Consider the following 17,171-nt stretch of genomic DNA (forward strand, 5'->3'; position numbering starts at 1 on the left):
CACGGGGAGCCATGGAGGGACAGGGCTGCTCCTGTGCTCCTCACCCGACCAAGCGAGGAGAGACCGTGCCCTCGCTGCCTCCCTCTTCAGGGCAGCCCGGCAGTCCCTGGCCTGAGCTGAGCATCCTGGGACCAGGGACAGCGGATGCTGAGGGCACGGACTGAAGGACTGGAGAGCGAGATGCAGGGCCATGGGAGGTGAAGGAGCAGAGCCGCCCTTCCTTGCAGAGGCCGGGGGGGGGGGGGCGGAGGGGGGGCTGTGTGGTGAGAGGGAGGCGTGAGAGAGAGCCGTACTCTGGGATAAACTGACAGGGCCGGGGCTTCTGGAGAAACAGTCATTTCTGAGTGTCCCGGGGTATCCGTTGGGGTGGCTGGGACCCAGGGGCCACACCTCTGGACTGAGCTGAGCCAGGCAGGCTCTGCCGCTGCTGGGCACCTGCTGCCTAACTTTGGGCTAAGGCAGTGGTCGGCAAACTGCAGCTCGCGCGCCACATGTGGCTCTTTGGCCCCTTGAGTGTGGCTCTTCCACAAAATACCACGTGCAGGCGCGCATGTACAGTGCGACTGAAACTTCGTGGCCCATGCCCAGAAGTCGGGATTTTGTGGAAGAGCCACACTCAAGGGGCCAAAGAGCCGCATGTGGCTCGCAAGCTGCAGTTTGCCGACCACTGGGCTAAGGACTCCCATCAAGAGAGGACCAGTGTGAAGACAATTGTGGAAAGTGGCTACAGTGTTTGGACAGGTTCAAGCCTCGGACTAATGAGAGGGCACAGTCCTCTCATGGCCACGTGCAAGTCCCAGCGTGGAGGGCAGAGCCCTCCCAGCACAGTGATAGCCAACAGCTGTAGTTGTGAGCTTGGACCTGTGGTCTGAACACGTGGCCCCACGTGTCTGAGTGACGTGGGCTTGATAGAGTTCAGGTGCATGTAATTGAGTAGGATCGAAACCCACGAGAATGTTGTAAACATCTTGACCACGCCCTTACTTTGCCTCGTGGAATCTGCTATAAAATAAAGACTCGGCTTGTAGTCTGTGGCGCTGTCTCTCCATCAGAGAGGGCAGCGTCCCACCCAGACCCAGCTTTCTTCTCTTGTCTGTCTTTTCTCCATCCTTCACCACCCCTCTCAGGCTCCCGAACCTGGCTGAGCTGGCTCGGCACATAAGGCGCCCAGTGTGGGGCTGAGTGTGCCATGGCCGTGCCGGCTCGCCACAGACCATGCTCCCGGCCGCCCTTCTTAGACGTAAAGAACCAGCCTACCCAGGGCCACCGCCCAGTCGTGCCCACAGCTGCCCCGGCTCTCCGGGCACGGTGCTCATTGGGTTAAACCCCCACTGGAGCAAACCCCGAAAGACCGAGGCTCTGTTGGCCCCCACTATGCGGACGGGGAATGCCGGGGTGCTGCACAGAGTCATCCCCCTTCCTCCAGGCTGGAGTGCCCCTCAGGCTGGTTGGACTCTCACTGGGGCAGAGAGAGGCTGTGGGTGAGGAGAGGCCGTGGGTGAGGAGAAGCCACTGTCCAGAAGGTCCCAGGGCTGGAGATGGGGCTACATCCGGAGCCTCCCAGGGATCAGCCCACGCAGGTGCCTGGTCCCTGGGAAAACTCCCCAGGAGACTGGGGCCCAGGTGCCAGGGGCGTTTCAGACCAGGCCCCGGTTCCCCTCAAAGCAGGTCCGTGGACCCCATGCAGGCGTCCAGGTGCCAGACAGCAGTGACACTAGCGGCCGAGGAGGGTGAGTCATCGCTGCTTCCAGCCTGGCCTCCCTCCGCTCTCCCGGCTCCTGCTTGCCCCGGCCCCGCTGGGCAGCGAGGGAGAGAGGTGAGGGAGGAGCTGGTCGCTCTCCACACTCGTGGGGGGAAGGCTGGACTCCCCCAGCCCTGGAGAGCCCCCCGCTCATGCCACCCCACCCTGACGGCAGGCTCGGGCCCACCATGGCCACCCCTCATGCCTGAGGCACCGCTCCGGCCCCCCAGCAGGAAGGCAGCCCAGCCTTTGCCAGCCCTGGAAGCCCACAGTCTCCCAGCCCGGCCGGTGTGGCCCAGTGGTTGAGCGTTGACCCATGAACCAAGAGGTCATGGGTGGATTCGGGTCAGGGGCACATGCCCGGGTCGTGGGCTAGACCCCCAGTAGGGGGCGTGCAGGAGGCAGCTGATGGATGTTTCCATCTTCTATTCCTCTCCCTTCCTCTCTCTCTGAAAAACCAATAGAAGCATTTGTTTCTAAAGCCCCTCCTGGCCCCCAGCCCATCGGGACCTAGAATTGGCCTTCTTTCCTCCCCTCCCTGGCGGCCCCGTCAGGGGTTTGAAACCCCGAAGCAGCCCCAGCTCCTGACGCTCAGCGGCCTTGGAGGACAACGGTGTCCCCGTCCAGGAGCCCGGCTCGGGCTGACCGGGGGCCCCTCCCTGGAGGGTCCTGGCCCGGGGCCTCGGCCCCGAAACAGGCCTGAGCGCCACTCGGCTGCACAGGAACCCTGACCCCCTGGGGCGTGCTCCCACCCCCTTCTGAGGGACCCCCCCTCCTTGCCAAGCCCCATCCGGAGACCCCATCCCCTCTGAGCTCCTCTCCCATGAACATGAGCCAGGGGCCCCTGAGCCGCAGAGGCTCCGTGGGAAGCAACCTCGCGCCCCCCCTCCCCCCGGGCTTGGTGCTCAGGGGGACCCTTAGGCCCCCAGGACGAGGTCAGGGTATGAGGAGCGCAAGTGAGAGGGACTGAGACAGTCCTTGCCAGCGGGTGTGGGGACCACAGCTGGGGGGAGGGGGGCTCCAGGACATTCCTCACCTCGCTCCCAGCCTCGGGGGCAACACAGCTGTCCCCTCTCACAGAGACCAGGGGTCCCGCACTGAGGGGCAGCAGGGGTGCAGAGGTGAAAGGCAGAGCCGTCCCCCCCCCCCCCCAGCTCATGGGCCCCTGGTCTCGGCACCCCTGCACCTGAGGAGCAGAGTCCCTGTGTCAGCTTCCCTACCTGCCCTCAGGGCCCCGCTGGGCCCCCCACTGGGGGTGGGCGTAGAGAGCACTGGGCAGCGTCAGTCCCCTGGAGACCCCATTGCTTCCCAGGGAGCTTTCCCTTTCATCCTCACTGAGGATATTTTTCCACTGAGGTTTAGAGAGCGTGGAAGAGGGAGGGAGAGGCAGAGAGAAATATGATGTAGAAGAAACACATCGATGGGTTGCCTCCTGCGCACGCCCCGACCACGGCCCGGGCCAGGGAGGAGCCTGCCACCGAGGTCCGTGCCCTTGACCGGAATCGAACCCGGGACCCTTCGGTCATCAGGCTCCATCCACTTGCCCCAAACCCAGGGTTCCATGTGAGAAAGGGCAGAGCTGGGACTCGCAGGAGAGGGAACGTACTCCCTTTAGGGTGGACGGGGGCCCCCACACTGGCAGGGCAGGGACAATGGGGTCCTGAACAAGACCGGGGACCACCACGATGTAGGTGCTGGGCCATCAGCCGGCACCCGCTCCCCCTCAGCATGGAGGCTGCGGAGAGGGCTGCGCGGGACCGGTTCTCCCTCCGGAGCCGGCCCTCGGGGCCATTGTCGAGTGGCCTTGACGGGTATAAATAGCCGCCGGCAGCAGCACCTCGAAGCCGGTGCCGCTGAGGCCTTGCTGCTGGCTCGTCTCTCAAGGCTGCGAGGACAAGGCTGGCAGCGTGGGAGGAGGGACAAGTGTCCATGCCTGACAGTGCCTGGCGGGGGGGCTGCAGGTGGAGCAGACAGCCCCGGAGAGGGGCTGAGCCAGGGGCGGGGCCAGCCATCCTGGCTGCTGCAATCCTGGGTGCTCCTCCGCCCTCTGGGGTCCACCCGAGTCCCCAGGGCCCTGCACCCTGGGTCTGAGTCTCGCTACCCTCCTGTTCTCTGGAGGCTGCTCACTGACCCAGCTCCTTCCCAGCCTCGGGGTCTCTCTTCCAGCTCTGCTTCTGCGCAGCTTCCACTTGGCAGGGCCTTAGCCAAAACATCACCTCCTGCAGACCTCCCTCACCTCTGCATTCACCGTTATTAAATATATTTTTATTGATTTCAGAGAGAAAGGGAGAGACAGAAACATCAATGATGAGAGAGAATCATTGATCGGCTGCCTCCTGCACGCCCCACACCGGGGATCGAGCCCACAACCCCGGCCTGTGCCCTTGACCAGAATCAAAGCTGGGACCTTCAGTCTGCAGGCTGGCGCTCTATCCACTGAGCTACACCAGCCAGGGCTGTATTCACCTGTCCGTCCATCTGATGCTGTCTTCCATTCCCCCAAAGCCACCTGGTTTGTTTTTTTAAATAGATATATTTTTATTGATTTTAGAGAGGCGGGGGAGGGAGAAACACCAATGCGAGAGAGAAACATCAGTCGGCTGCCTCCTGCACGCCCCCTACTAGGGATTGAGCCCGCAACCCCAGGCATGTGTCCCGACCAGGAATTGAACCAGCAACCTCTTGGTACACGGGATGACGTTCAACCACCTGAGCCACACTGGCCAGGGCCACCTGTCTTTTTCTTTCAGAGCATTTACCAGAATTTATGCTTGAAGTCATTCATTGGCTGCTTCATGGGCCAGCGTCACAGTTGAGTCCCCTGCGCCCAGAGGCCAGGCACGCAGCAGGCACTCCGTAAGTGCTCAAGGATCACCCGCAATGGCTCCCTCTGTGGCGTGAGGGGCCCGTGTGCCTTGTCCCCCTGCTAGAGCCAGAAGGTTAAGGGTCAGGAACAGAGCAGTGGGCAGCTGGGGCCCCCCCTTGGCGTGGCCTGGGGTTAACTCCCTGGCGGGGTGATGCAGGTCCAGGCCCTCGGGGCCTGCCTGGGGCCGAGGTCACGTGGGCCTCGGTGGCTCTGAGAGGGGCCGAGGCCGGCTGGTGCTCCTGTGCACAGGTGGGGACAGTGGCAGTTCCGGGGACGTGGGCTCGTTGGAGGCGGCGAGGCCCAGGTTCACGTAGGCCACGGTCAGCTGCACGTAGTGGTCCCCGTGCAGGGCCGTGGCCACCTGCTCCACTTCTCCCACCAGCGTCCCAAAGGTGGGGCGCGCCGCGGGGTCCGCTGCCCAGCAGCGCTGCATCACTGTATACCTGCAGGGTGGGGAGTGTCAGGCAGGGCATGCCTCCACCCACAGACTCTGGGCTGCCCACTGTTGTCCCCTGACAGGCACGTGGGCATGAGGATGGTGACAGGGCCTCACGCTTAGCTCAGCCCAGCAAGGACAGCCCTTCTCATCTTGTGATGGCTGCTCCCGTCCTGCCTTCCCACCCTTAGAGGTCGAAATGCCTTAGAGGTTAAGAGCTTGGGTTCCTGTGCTCTCGTGCCCTGAGCTGTGTGATTTGGGTCAAGTTCCTTAACCTCTCTGTGCCTCTGGATCCTCCTCTGATCCCAAAGCTATCGGGGGCGTAAGGAGACAGGATGCCCATGCGGGGCCCAGCTCACAGGCTGCAGGGAGGAAGCCCAGACACAAGGACGTGTGGGGCGGTACCAGCAGTTCCTCTGGTTGCCAGGGAAACTGCCCCTTTATCTTGGGAATGTCATCCCTGCCTTAAACGACGCTTTAAGTGCCCTACACGCAATAACCTCACATAATTCTCAGACTCCCTAAGGGCGGGTCTATTATCATCCCAATTTACAGATGAGAAAACTGAGGCCCAGAGAGGAGGAGCGACTTGCTCTGGGATGGCGTTGCGCTGCCCAGATCCCCCTTCATTCTCCCACGGCTGCCGACTGCTCAAGGCTGAGGTCCTAGTCAGGAAAGAACCGCCTCCCCCGAGGTCGAGGTCACACCCTCTCCAGGGACAGCTGTGACCGGTGACTGACTAGCATCTGGTACCAAGACCTGGCACCTTGATCTTAATTTTGCAAAACTCCGCAGGGCCGTCAGCCCCAGCAGTCCCCGGATGGGCTGCGGCCCCTGTGGGTCTGCATCGATGCCCACTTCTCTGCCTGCCCAGTCCTGCTCCCCTCGCCCCCACCTCCCAATAAGCCCCCTGCACATGAAACTCCATCTCAGGGTCTGCTTCAGGGCCTCGCTCCGACCAGAGGCATCAGTGAGGTGGGTAATCACAGGAGCCCCAGGCGGGCGGGCGTGCAAGGGCCACTCCTCCGTGCGGCCTGGGCCTGCCTGTCCTCACCGCAAAGGCCTGGGCGCAGCCGAGCGCCCGCTGCTGACGGAGATGAACCTCAGCACCAAACCCATCCCCGGGCACGAGGACAGCACAGCTGCCGCCGCCATGCCTCCCAGGACGGGGATCGGAAACCGGATCCCGTGAAGAAAACATCTGATGGGAGATGCGGGGGGCGGTGTGGGAGCTAATGGAACCTTTCCTGAGGCTGAGCGAGCGGGAAGATGGAAAACAGCCCCCTTGGCAGGGCTGTGGGGAGAGGAGTGCCGGGAAATCAAATCACTGGCCGCAGCCCAGACACCAAGATGGGAATGCTGTTACCATGGCGACCATGATATCTTCCCCGCACCCAGCCCTGAATGGGGGCAGAACCGGTCCACAGATGAGGAAACCAAGGCTCTGAGAGGGTCCCTTCCCAGGTCACCAGAGGCCGAGGGTGAGGCCGGAACGCTGTCTCCTGTCCCCCCACCCGCCGGCCTCCGGGGCCCAGCTCCCGCCCCCACCACCTCCCCATACTCACAGAGCATCCGGGCAATACTCAGGCTGGGGCAGGCGGCGACCCTGGGCCAGGAAGTGAGTGAGGTCAAAAGGGTCGATGTGGGGGTACGGCGGGGCACCCCGTGTCAGCAGCTCCCATAGCAGCACACCAAACGACCACTGTGGAGGGTGGGGGTGGAGGTGATTCAACTCTCAACCCAGGAGGACCCCCAGGTCTCCTACCTCCCCGAGCCCTCTCACTGGAAATGGGGGCTCCACCCCCCAATCAGAGCCTGTTCCTCAATACCCCACGAGCACGTTCGCTGTCTCCTCTCACCGCCCGAGCCAGGCCTGAGGGGAGACTGGGTGGGGCCCAGAGAGGTGAGGAGCCAGTGAGCCCACAGCCACCTCCTGTCCGAGAGGCTGGGGGGGGGGGGGCTCCCCAGCTGGCGAGTCTCCGGGCCGGTCACCATCGAAGCCGGAGGGGCAAGGCGGGGTGTCTCCCAGGACACGGAGGCCACATGGGCTGCGGGCCGGGGCCTCACCACGTCCGACTTGCTGGTGAAGCGGTAGGTCTGCAGGCTCTCCAGCGCCATCCACTTGACCGGCAGGCGGGCGTGGCGGTGCTGCTGCACGCTGTAGTATTCCTTGTCCAGGACGCCGCGGGCCAGGCCGAAGTCGGCCACCTTGACCGTGAAAGACTCATCCAGCCTGGGAGAGGGACGTCGCACTCAGAGCTGCCCCCACCTGGCTCCGAGCCCCCCTGTTCCATGTCCTCACAGCGTTTCAGAGCCAGAGTCCCCTCTGAGCCTGAACTGGGCAGACAGGACAACTGCGGCCCGCAGCGGGGCGACAGGCCGGGGCCGAGCAGCAGGGGCTGGAGCCCGGAACCTTCCCTTCCCAGAGGCACCTTTGGGGCAGCTGTGGCCCCGCACCTGCCCCCTCGCCCCGCCCCCGCGGCTCCAGCCCCTCACATGCAGTTCCGAGCGGCCAGGTCCCTGTGCACGAACTTCCGCTCTGCCAAGTACTCCATGCCGCGGGCCACCTGCAGGCCGAAGCTGACCAGGTCCTTCACCGTGGGGTTCTGGGGGGACAGGCAGGTCAGGAGGCGAGGGCAGGAGGGCTCCCTCCCCGCTGCTGCCCGGCCTCCCGACCCAGGGCCGCAGGAGCGCTGACCCGCTGGGGCGAGCGGATGAACCGGAGCAGGTCTCCGTGGCGCATGTAGGGCAGCAGCACGCGGGGCAGCCCCTCGGGCGGCAGCACGATGCCCACGAGGGCCAGCACGTGCGGGTGGTGCAGGTCGCGCATGAGCAGCCCCTCGCGCAGGAAGGCCTCCACCTCCTGCACCTCCGTGATGCCTGCGGGGACACGAGGGGGAGGGTCTCCCGCTCAGGGCCCCTCGGCGAGGGGGGAACACAGCAGGGACCGGGACCGCCCAGCCTCTGCCCCACTTACGATTCAATGACTTGATGGCGCAGTGGATTCGATTCTGGGCCTCGTCTATGTACTCTCCGTGGTAGACAACCCCGAAGTGGCCTGGCGAGGGGAGGTGGTGAGAGGGGCCCAGCGCCCAGGGCCCACACCACACCCTCTCGTGGCGACCAGACCCCAGAGCACCGACTGGCATTAAACGCCAGCAGCAGCTGCACCACGGCACAGCCCCCAGCCGCCCAGCCCGCATGAGCTGCACCAGAACCCACTAAAAACAAATTCCTACCCCACAGAAGAGCAGCTGGAGGCTCAGAGAGGCTCCCTGGTGTGCCCAAGGTCACACAGGAAGGTGAGAAGGCGACTGTCCTGCCCAACTGTCCCCTGAGCCTGTGTCACGTCACAGCCCCCCTGGCCTGGCCCCATACCTTTGCCAATGACTCGGTCACTGTGGGTGATGACACGCTCATGGGGAATCAGCACATCCTTGACCTCGGCCAGGAGCACGGGGTCCAGATCCCCAAGCTGGATGGACTTTGTCCGAAGCAGCGGGACACAGGACCCGTCCCCGCTGTCAGAGAAGGACGCTCTGTGGCCCCGACAGGTGGCATCCAGACTGTCCCAGGCGGGAGAGGCTGCGGAGGAAAGGGAGTGAGGGGAGGGGCGGGGGCAGGGCACTGGCCCCGGCTGCGGAGGGCCCCGTCTCACCAGGGCCATGTCTGTAGTCAGAGCCTGCCTGGAACAGAGACAGAGGCAGGCCTTCGGGGCTGTGGTCCAGAGAAGCCAGGTCGTCCAGGTTCGGAGAGAAGGCTGTGGAAGAAGAGCCCTGGTAGGCAGCCTTGCCCCGCTCCTGGAGGCCGAGCCCTACCTAGGAGGTGTGGGGAGACGCCGGCCTGGGAAGACAGGGGACAGGGGCTGGGGGATGCCATGGTGGAGGTGGCGGCTGAGTCGGCCGGGTGTGGGCGGGGAGCTCACCCAGCTGCTTCCTCCTCCGGTAGTTGAAGACCAGCGCAATGGCCAGGAGAGCCACGAGCAGGACCAGGGCCAGCAGGACACCCAGGAGCGTCCTCTGGAGGGGACCCCCTGGGCCTGGCCGCACCACTCTGCCCAGGACCTGACATTCGCCATCCACGCAGACCTGGGGGAGGTGGCAGTTCAGGCCCCGCCCGCAGACCCCAGCCACGTCTGCGGCGAAGGGCCGGCCGAGCTGCCTACCTCCAGGGGGGCGCCGTCCTTGCCCAGCGGCAGGGTGGGGGGCAGAGGGCAGATGACCACATCGCCCCGGAGCTCGTGCTGGCAGCTCTGGCCACCCACGGTGACGTTCACGTCCACACAGTCGGCCACGGCTCCGAGGCCGATGTACTGCGGAGACAGCGTGAGGCCTGGCTGGTCCCTCTGCCTGGGGCAGGCTTCAGCCCCACCCTCCGCTATACCCACCTCCGCCCCCACACTCACCTCGAACTTAACAGATTGCTCTTCAGGCTTCAGTGGGGCCAGGCCAGTGCTGGGTGGGTGGGGCGGGGGCAGGAAGCGAAAGCCAGGCAGTGTGAAGCCAGCAGCTCCATCCCCCCGGGCACTCAGGTTCCCTGTCACCCACCCCTGGGGGCCTCGGACCACGTATTCGGGCAGGCGGCACCACTGCTTCTCCGGGAGCTGCCCCGCACACTGCCGGGGCCCAGGCGAGAGTGGTTAGGCGGGCATCCCACCGTGGCCATCCCAGTCTCCTCAGCCCAGCGGGGGGGGGGGGGGGAGGGGGGGGGCTGGGCTCAGGGGACGGGCTGGCCTTCCTCCCTCCTGGCCAGTGCCCACGTGGCAACCGCCAGCCCCGCTCACCAGGTTTTCCACGGCCGTAAGCCCGTCGTGGAATGACAGCGCCAGGCGCCACACTGCGGTCAGATGCTGGCCATGGATGGTGACGTGGGAGCCACTGAGGAGGAGAGCAGGCCGGTGGGCTTGGGGTGCTCTGGGGGTGGCTCCCTTGTTCCTGGGAGACCAGAGGGGGAAGGAGGTGGCACTTACGTGTAGCCGCAGTTGGGGCTGATGCCCAGCACGACGGGGTCTTCCCGGTAGTGGAAGGTCCAGGCGCCCAGCACCGGGGCGCCCCCCACCTGCAGGCGAATGGGAACGCTGGCCGGGGCAGCACCGGGCGGCGTGGTGCATACAAGCTGCCCCTCGCTGACCCTGCAGGACAGAGGGCTGGGTCAGGGCCACCCTCCAGGGGTCTGCCTCCCAGCCCCCTGTTGGTCATGCCCCCCCCCCACTCCACGGGTCTGTCCAAAGGCGGGCGGCCCCAGTCAGACCCCAAGAAGACAGGGCGGAGCAGGCTCCTCACAGCCGTGGCTGGAGGCAGGGGACTTGGTGGTGGTCTCTCTTGCCATCCCCAAACCGCCTCTTCCCGGGCCTGACCGTGTGACTGAGCCGCTCTCCCTCCGCCCTGACAGACCCAAGTCCCAGTGGCGAGGGCTCCCTGGGGGAGGCCCGGTGGCCTCCGCGCCCCCGCCGCCAGCACTCACCCGTCCAGCAGGCACTCGCTCCCGTTGACCAGCACAGCCCGGCTGGTGCCTATGGACAGGCCCTGGCCCGTCAGGGTGAGGCGGGTGCCCCCGGCCTGCGGGCCAAAGAGGGGGTGCACTTCCTTCAGCACCGGCTCCTGAGGGGGTGTGGCGGCGGCTTAGCTGGGGCCCGGAGACCCTCCACTCCAAGCCCTTCCCTGCCCAGCGGCCAAGGGCACAGACAAGACCAGGCGCCTCACCATGAAAGAGAAGCCTGGCAGCGAGGAGGCGCCGTCCACCCGGAAGAGCTTGCCCCGCGGCATGTTGGTCACGGTGAGGCTCACGTTGGCAGGCCCCGCTGCCTGCGTGCCCGGGGGCTGCAGCTCACATGCAAGCACCTCTATGAAGCCCTTCCAGGACACTGGGCTAGAGCCCCGGGAGCTCAAGGTCAGCCAGAGGTCACACAGGCCGGGCTGCATGCCCACCACCGGCTCCAGGGCAGGAGGAACTGGCGGGGCCGGGGGCCAGCCTTGCCCGCTCCATGACGCCAGGGCACATGCAGCTTGCCTCACCTCCCTGCCCCACAGGCAAAGGCTAGGGCTCAAGGGGAGGGGCCGCTGGGTTGCCCCCTGAGGAGAGGAAGGGCGGGGGACCGTGGTACCTGGGTTCTGAGCTCTCCTTGGGCAGCAGTCGGCAGGGACTTCGGCCTACGGTGACCTGGTGGGTGCCCTCAGGCACCAGACCGCCAGGGTGCAGGTAGAAGTTGGAGCCACACAGGGTCAGCCTGGTGCTGCCCCGGAGGGGTCCACTGTGAGGATAGAACTGGAGGGGGAGCAGGACCTCAGCCCCGGCTGCTTCCCCCCAACTTCCCTGTTGTACCCCTCACCCGCCCCGCTCCATTCATTCTAAGTCATGGCTAGTCCCCGATCACTGTTCTGCCTCCAAATCTACACGTGCCACCTTCTCTTCTCAGAGTGCCTTCCTTGAGGACATCCCAGGGCCGAGGAAGGTCACGGTCAAGACCTGCTGCTCCCACCCCAGGCCCAGCTTGCCTCACCCTCACCTGTGCCCGGCCAGGCAGGCCATACCTCAATCAGCTCAGGCGGGCAGTGGTCCTGTTGCCAGGAGCCAGGACACTCCTTCTGCCGGCCACACATGCTCCCACACCAGCCACAGCCCATGAAACGCTGTGCCCGCAGACAGCGCCCGCAGGTGAGGAAGTGGCGGCAGCCGGGGCCTCCAATGGGCACCTGGAAGACCTTGGGGTGGCGGAAAGGTGGCTGGGGGTGACGGGAGGAGGTTGGGAGCCCGGGCCCCGTTGTAGAGCAGCGTGGTGAGACCTGGGTGTTAGTGCCTCTCTCGCGCCGGGCCCTGCCCCTGCCCCTGCCCACCTTACCTTGTCCCCAGAGGCAAAGAGCAGGTGGTTCCCAAGGCGACTGACATCCCGTTGCACGGGCTGCTTGCTGCTGCTCAGCGAGAAGTTGGAGACATACAGCAAGTAGCCGAGAGACCGGGCCAGCTCCACCTGGGACAGGACCGCTGTGAGCAGCAAGGAGATGGGGAGGAGGACGCAGGACACAGGGCTGTGGAGACGGGGGCCTACCTGCAGGACACGCCCGTCACTCGTGCCCATGTGGGCCACTGTGATGTTGTCCAGGCTCGTCACGTGCAGCGCAGTGATCTGCATCGGTCCTAACAGACCGTTGAACAGGTCCACGCGGGAGAAGCTGCTGCTGACCAGCAGAGGGAAGTGGTAGCAGCTGCCGTTGGAGCTGGACGCCATGGGGTCCGGCTGGGGGAACCGGGGAGGGCGTCAGGGCTCATCACACACAGTGCCTGTCAGGGGCCACAGCAGCCCGAGCTCCCGCCCTCACCCGGCCTGCCTGGAGGAGACCCAGGCCCACCACTCTGCCCTCCCCCCCTCCCCCTACCTCCCCACCAGGGGGGCTCTCAGAGGCAGCAAGGCCAGCTCCCCCTAGGCCTGGCCCTCCCCCGTCATGTCCATTCTGACAGTGAGTACTGAGTCCTACAGACCCAACCCCATTCTCTTTCACAACCACTCCCCACTCCTTACAGACAAGGAAACAGGCGGGACTTAAAGGCCCTGATGGGCCAGGTGGGAAGCCTGAGCTCTTGAGCAGCGCCCTCTCCTGCCTCCTGCTGGCTCTGCCTTGCACTTCAGCAAGCCCTGCCCCTCTTAGGGGTTTCTCCACCAGCTGAGGGCACTAAACTCGGGGTTAACTTGTCCGCCCCGGGTGGCCACATGGTCCTCCCCAGAACTCCAGGGGGCTTCCCACACTTTCAGCGCTACCTGCACCTCCTTCAGACAAGCCAGGGTCAGAAGGCCTGGGTGCCAAGCGCGGTCCCAGGGTCCGGAGGCGCCAACATCTCCCTGCTCTTAACGAGGGTGTTTGGGGCTGCCCTCAGGGCAGGGTTGCGGAGGCTTCTGGAAACCAGGAAGCCAGGGTGTGAACGCAAGGTGTTTGCTGAGTGCAAAGTGCAGGCAAGGGCTGGGTCATCCTAGCTGCCTGGGACCCGGCTAGCTTCGGGGGCGCTCAGGGCTGGAGCCCCTGAAGTCTCCATCAGACCAAGGATGCGGAACCCAGTCATCAGACCTCAGCACTGATCGGGGGGCACGAGCAGGTGCAGAGCTGGGCCCAGCAGCCCACTCGCTGGGTCTGCGGCCTGGTGGGTGAGGACGGGGACTCTGTCCTCACTGAGGAAGGAAACGGAGGCCCGTTCCTCACCGGAAGTCAGTTCGGTGTTTCCAGCATGACTCAGGGGCGGGTGGGGCTGGGGGGTGGGAAGAGGCCCTACTCCAGTGGGGCCACACCCCTGCCTGCTTGCTTGGCTCCCCACGCCTCAGCTCTGGCTCCCCAGGCTGGTCTGGTGGCCCGTGGCTCCTGGGGCCAGGGAGGGCAGCCAACAGCGCCGAGCCCCCGGCTTCCCGAGGCCAGCCCCGTGAGCAGGGGGGTTGCCCTGGAGGGTGCCAGCCCAGTCACTGGACAAACATGGTGCCAGCTGGTTCACACACCTCCCAGGGGCCGGGCCAGCCTGTGGGCAGAGCTGTAGGTTAGGCTTCCTAGAGCCAGGCACTGCCAGGCCTTGCTGGGTGCTTTCTGGTCCACTGGCCACTAGCCCAGTGGGGAGAGGTTCAGGCTCCGCAGAGGGAAGAGGAGGGGGGCAGGCAGGGCTGTCAGGCCCAAACAAGGGAGCCCCAGCCCTAGGCCTCCTCAGCCTCCATGAACTCAGCTGAGGGCAGGGAGGGGGGCTGAAGACCCCCACCTCGTGTAGAGCTCCCCCCACCTCTGGGCCATAATAGCAGCCGGACAGGAGTCAGCGGTGATGTTGCAACAAGGCCAGGGCCACAGGGCAGCCAAAGGCTGCGAGAGCAGTGCCTGTGTGTCGCTTGCTGAGGGACCCTTCACCCGTGTCCCTGGTTTAATTCCTTATAACCGAGGGTGGACTGTTTCCGCGGCTCCCAGGAATCAGTTTGGGCTCTGTGCTCAGCATCTGAAGGAATGTCCTGCTTGTCTGTGCTCCAGCTCCCCGACACCGCTGGGGAGCCGGGGGAGGGTCTGCTGGAAGGGGCCCAGAACCCAGCCTGGGCTGGGACACCTCCTGCCTGGGCTGAGAAGGGGGACTCGCTCCCGCAGGGCCCAACTATAGTGGAAAGTGTCCGAGAGTCCTGCGTGGTGACCCAGTTCCCCCAGCCCCTCCTAAGTCTGTACTCCTCCCCAGATGTTTACAGTTGCTTGCACAAGACTAGGGTGAGCCTCCTGGAAGCGACTTAGAGCCAAGCCACCTCCCCCCCCCCCCCCAGACCCGGGGCCTCCCGCAATCACCCCACCCACGGAGAACAATCAATCCGAATTAGAGTGACCTGCAGACTCCCTGACAAACCCCCCAACTTCCCAGCCCGGGCAGTTCCAAGGCCCAGGAGCTGGGGGAGGGGCTCGGTCGGCCACTCCTGCCCCTCCCTCTTTGGAAAGCAGAACAAAACAAGTGCTCCCCGAGGGAAAGTGAAACTATTGGGAGCGCTGAGCCCCTGTGCATCTGTGCGTATCTGCCCGGGTGCAGCAGGGCCTGTCTGGATACTGTCTGGCCCTGCGGGGAGGGTGCTGTCTGTCCCTGCGGGTGGGTGGGGAGCCCATCCCTCTACCCAGTTTGGCAGCGTGCCTGGCGGAGAGATGGCTAGGATGCAACCCAGTGCTCACATAACCAGGGAAACTGCCTAAGAAATCGGAGGCGGTGGTAGGTGAGGGCAGCGCAGAACGGGGTGGGAGCGGAGGCGCCGCCGCGGCCTTTGTGCGGCTGGTTCCCTCAGCGCCCCGCACTCAGGGGTTGGGTGGAAGAGAAAACGCCTTCTCTCGGCCTCGGGCTCCCAGACCCGCGGGCGATGGGAGGGAAGCGGCCGGGATTCACCCACGGGCACGCCGCTCTCAGACGGGGGCCCCTGCTCGCTGCTCACCGGGTTGGGGCACAGAATGGGCGCCTGGAAGAAGTCGAGGCCTCGCCGGAGGCCCTGGGGGGAGCGCGCCTCGCAGCAGCGCTCCACGCCCTGCTCGATAAGCGCGTCCACCTGCTGGATGGGGAAGGCGCAGACCACGGAGCTGGGGCCCGCGCGGCCTCCGCCGCCTCTGCCGGCCCCGAAGGCGCCGAACAGCACCGCCTGGCCCTCGGAGACGCTCAGCTCGCCGGCCAGGCGGCCGCCCACGGGGGCCGTGTGCGCTGCTCGCAGCACCGGGTAGGGCTGCCCGCCCTCGGCCGCCCGGCGGCGCCGGCGTTTGGGCTCGAAGCGGCAGTCCAGGACCAGCTCGCGGTAGTTGCCCACGTCGGTCTGGACGGCGCTGAGCCGGGCCAGGCGCGTGTGCAGGACGCCGGGCGCGGCGGACACGCTGGCCCGCTGCACGGTCAGGAAGTAGACGAAGTCCCCCGCGTGGAAGCTGTGCACGTACTCGATGCGGTAGGAAGCCAGGTAGGCGGGCAGCACCGACAGGGCCTCGAAGTTGGGTGCGAATCCCGAGGCGTCGGCCCTGAAGCGGCGGATGGACACGGAGCGGGGGCTGAAGCGCGCGGCCACCTCCGCGTCCAGCGAAGACGCCGCGTACAAGTAGGAGGCGCGGCCCTGCTCCACCACGGTCGCCACGGTGCCCAGGGGGCTGGCCACGCAGTCCGGGCAGTTCTCGGGCCGGTTGCGCTCGGCGGCGAAGAGGCAGGCAGGCGGCGCCAGGCGCGGGGCCGTCTCGCCCGGCTCCAGCTCGAGTTGGAAGCAGCGGCCGTGCAGGCTGGAGCCGCAGCTGATGAGCGCGGGCAGCACCGGGTCCAGCACCAGCACCTTGGCGTCGGTGTCCCCCGGCGGGCCGTGGGGGCCCGGGCCGCAGGCCGCACACGTCTGGCAGCCGGGGTCGCCGGCGGGGCCCGTGGCCAGGCTCTCGAGGGGCTGCAGGTCGGGTCCGAGCATGTGCAGGCGGTTGCGCGTGGCCACGAACACTGCACTTCCGTCCTCGCCGCCCTCGTAGGTGGCCAGCGCCTGCACCGGGCCGCCGGCCGAGAAGCGGGGCACCGAGTACTCCACGTCGAAGTCGCGGGAGGCGGTGTAGGGGATGAGCGGGCACTGCCAGGAGCCGCCGGCCGCGGGCACCGCCGGCAGCAGCAGTAGCAGCAGCAGCAGCAGCGACAGCGACAGCGACAGCGAGGTCGAGGGCGGCGGGCGGAGCTCCATCGAGGCGGCGCTGGGGTCCGGCGGGGATCCCCGAGGACAAGGGCTCGGCGGGGCGCAGACTCGTGGGCTGGGACCGGCGCCCGGCGCAGGTCTGGCAGCCCGCGGGCACCGGCTCCCAGCCCTGGGCTCCTGCGCTACTTCCCCCTCCGGCCGTGCCGCTGATCAAGGCACTTGGCGCCGGGGCACACCCACCGCCGCGCAGGAAGTCGGACTCACCTGCAGCCCAGCCGCTCCCAGCCGGGCGCCTAGAGACGGCGGAGGCGGGCGGGGCGGAGGCGGGGCCTGTGGGGAGCCGCCCCGCCCCGCCCCGCCGGCTCTCAGGCCGGGGGAAGTCCTGCTCCGTCTCCCCGCCGCTTCCTTAGCAGCTGGGGGCTGGCTGCGCCGGGATGGCCTGGAGCAGGTAAGCGGGCCCATCCCGGACCCGAGGCCCTGGGCCGCAGGGAGGAGGGGCGGTGAGGTTTCGAGGACCCCCTGACTCATTTCTTCTCTTGGTGCCATTGTTTCAGCAACACCCTCCACGCTGGTTCCCGGGCAGCGCCTGGGGAACCCACCGTGTGGGGAAGAGACCAGGAATGGGCGAAGGATCCGAGGAGAGAGGTGAGGGGCCCCGGAGTGACCCCATCCTCTGCGGGCGGGGCCCTCCTTCCTGGCTTGCCCTGGGCTGTCAGCAATAGGATGTGGTCAGAGGAAGGTGGGCTGCACCCTGCCCGCCTGTGGACGGAGGGGTTATCCGGGGAGGCCAGGCGGGCTGGCTGGACAGTGGAGCCAGGAGGGGCTGATGTGGAGGCCCAACCTTAGTTCTGGTCCCCCTTATGGGTGCCTCAGGGTGTGGAGGCCGTAATATGGGACAGGAAACAATGCTGGCCCTCCTCTCGGCTCTGCGAGGGCAGCCTCTGCTCTGAGGGAAGCGGAGGCACCTCTAACCTGCTGGGTCCCAAGTCTCTCCCTTCCTAAAATGAGG

General features: G+C 66.1%; 1 protein-coding gene across 2 annotated transcripts; it reads right to left on the reverse strand.

The window, feature by feature from the left end:
- Positions 1 to 4,051: 4,051 nt before the first annotated feature.
- Positions 4,052 to 16,416, reverse strand: MST1R (macrophage stimulating 1 receptor). 2 transcript variants are annotated; one of them, XM_070391289.1, is made up of 20 exons: positions 14,957 to 16,416; positions 12,089 to 12,277; positions 11,882 to 12,010; positions 11,574 to 11,744; positions 11,147 to 11,307; positions 10,746 to 10,911; positions 10,507 to 10,601; positions 10,013 to 10,174; positions 9,827 to 9,920; positions 9,449 to 9,658; positions 9,209 to 9,355; positions 8,969 to 9,131; positions 8,702 to 8,803; positions 8,422 to 8,628; positions 8,021 to 8,101; positions 7,742 to 7,923; positions 7,540 to 7,649; positions 7,111 to 7,276; positions 6,609 to 6,745; positions 4,052 to 5,050 (listed from the first exon to the last, which is right to left on the reverse strand). In XM_070391289.1, exons 1-20 carry the CDS (start codon positions 16,208 to 16,210, stop codon positions 4,798 to 4,800), a joined length of 4,179 nt encoding a protein of 1,392 aa, XP_070247390.1. In that variant the 5' UTR covers positions 16,211 to 16,416; the 3' UTR covers positions 4,052 to 4,797. The 2 variants fall into 2 exon arrangements, with proteins under 2 accessions (XP_070247390.1, XP_070247389.1); XM_070391288.1 differs by having other exon boundaries at positions 10,507 to 10,643.
- Between the last annotated feature and the right edge of the window lie 755 nt (positions 16,417 to 17,171).

This window comes from Myotis yumanensis, unplaced genomic scaffold (genome assembly GCF_028538775.1).
Source record: "Myotis yumanensis isolate MYYU_CA2020_CCGP unplaced genomic scaffold, mMyoYum1.0.hap1 SCAF_14, whole genome shotgun sequence".
In the NCBI taxonomy this organism is placed as follows: domain Eukaryota; kingdom Metazoa; phylum Chordata; class Mammalia; order Chiroptera; family Vespertilionidae; genus Myotis; species Myotis yumanensis.

Bases quoted from the DNA above. Each gene is read 5' to 3' on its own strand.
- MST1R (XM_070391288.1), bottom strand. From the start codon at position 16,210: ATGGAGCTCCGCCCGCCGCCCTCGACCTCGCTGTCGCTGTCGCTGTCG. The intron at 9,921-10,012 runs GTAAGTGCCACC...TCTCCTCCTCAG, and splicing joins AGCCCCAACTGCGGCTACAC to TGGCTCCCACGTCACCATCC. The intron at 8,804-8,968 runs GTGAGCTCCCCG...CTTCTTCCACAG, and splicing joins CCGGAGGAGGAAGCAGCTGG to CCTTCTCTCCGAACCTGGAC.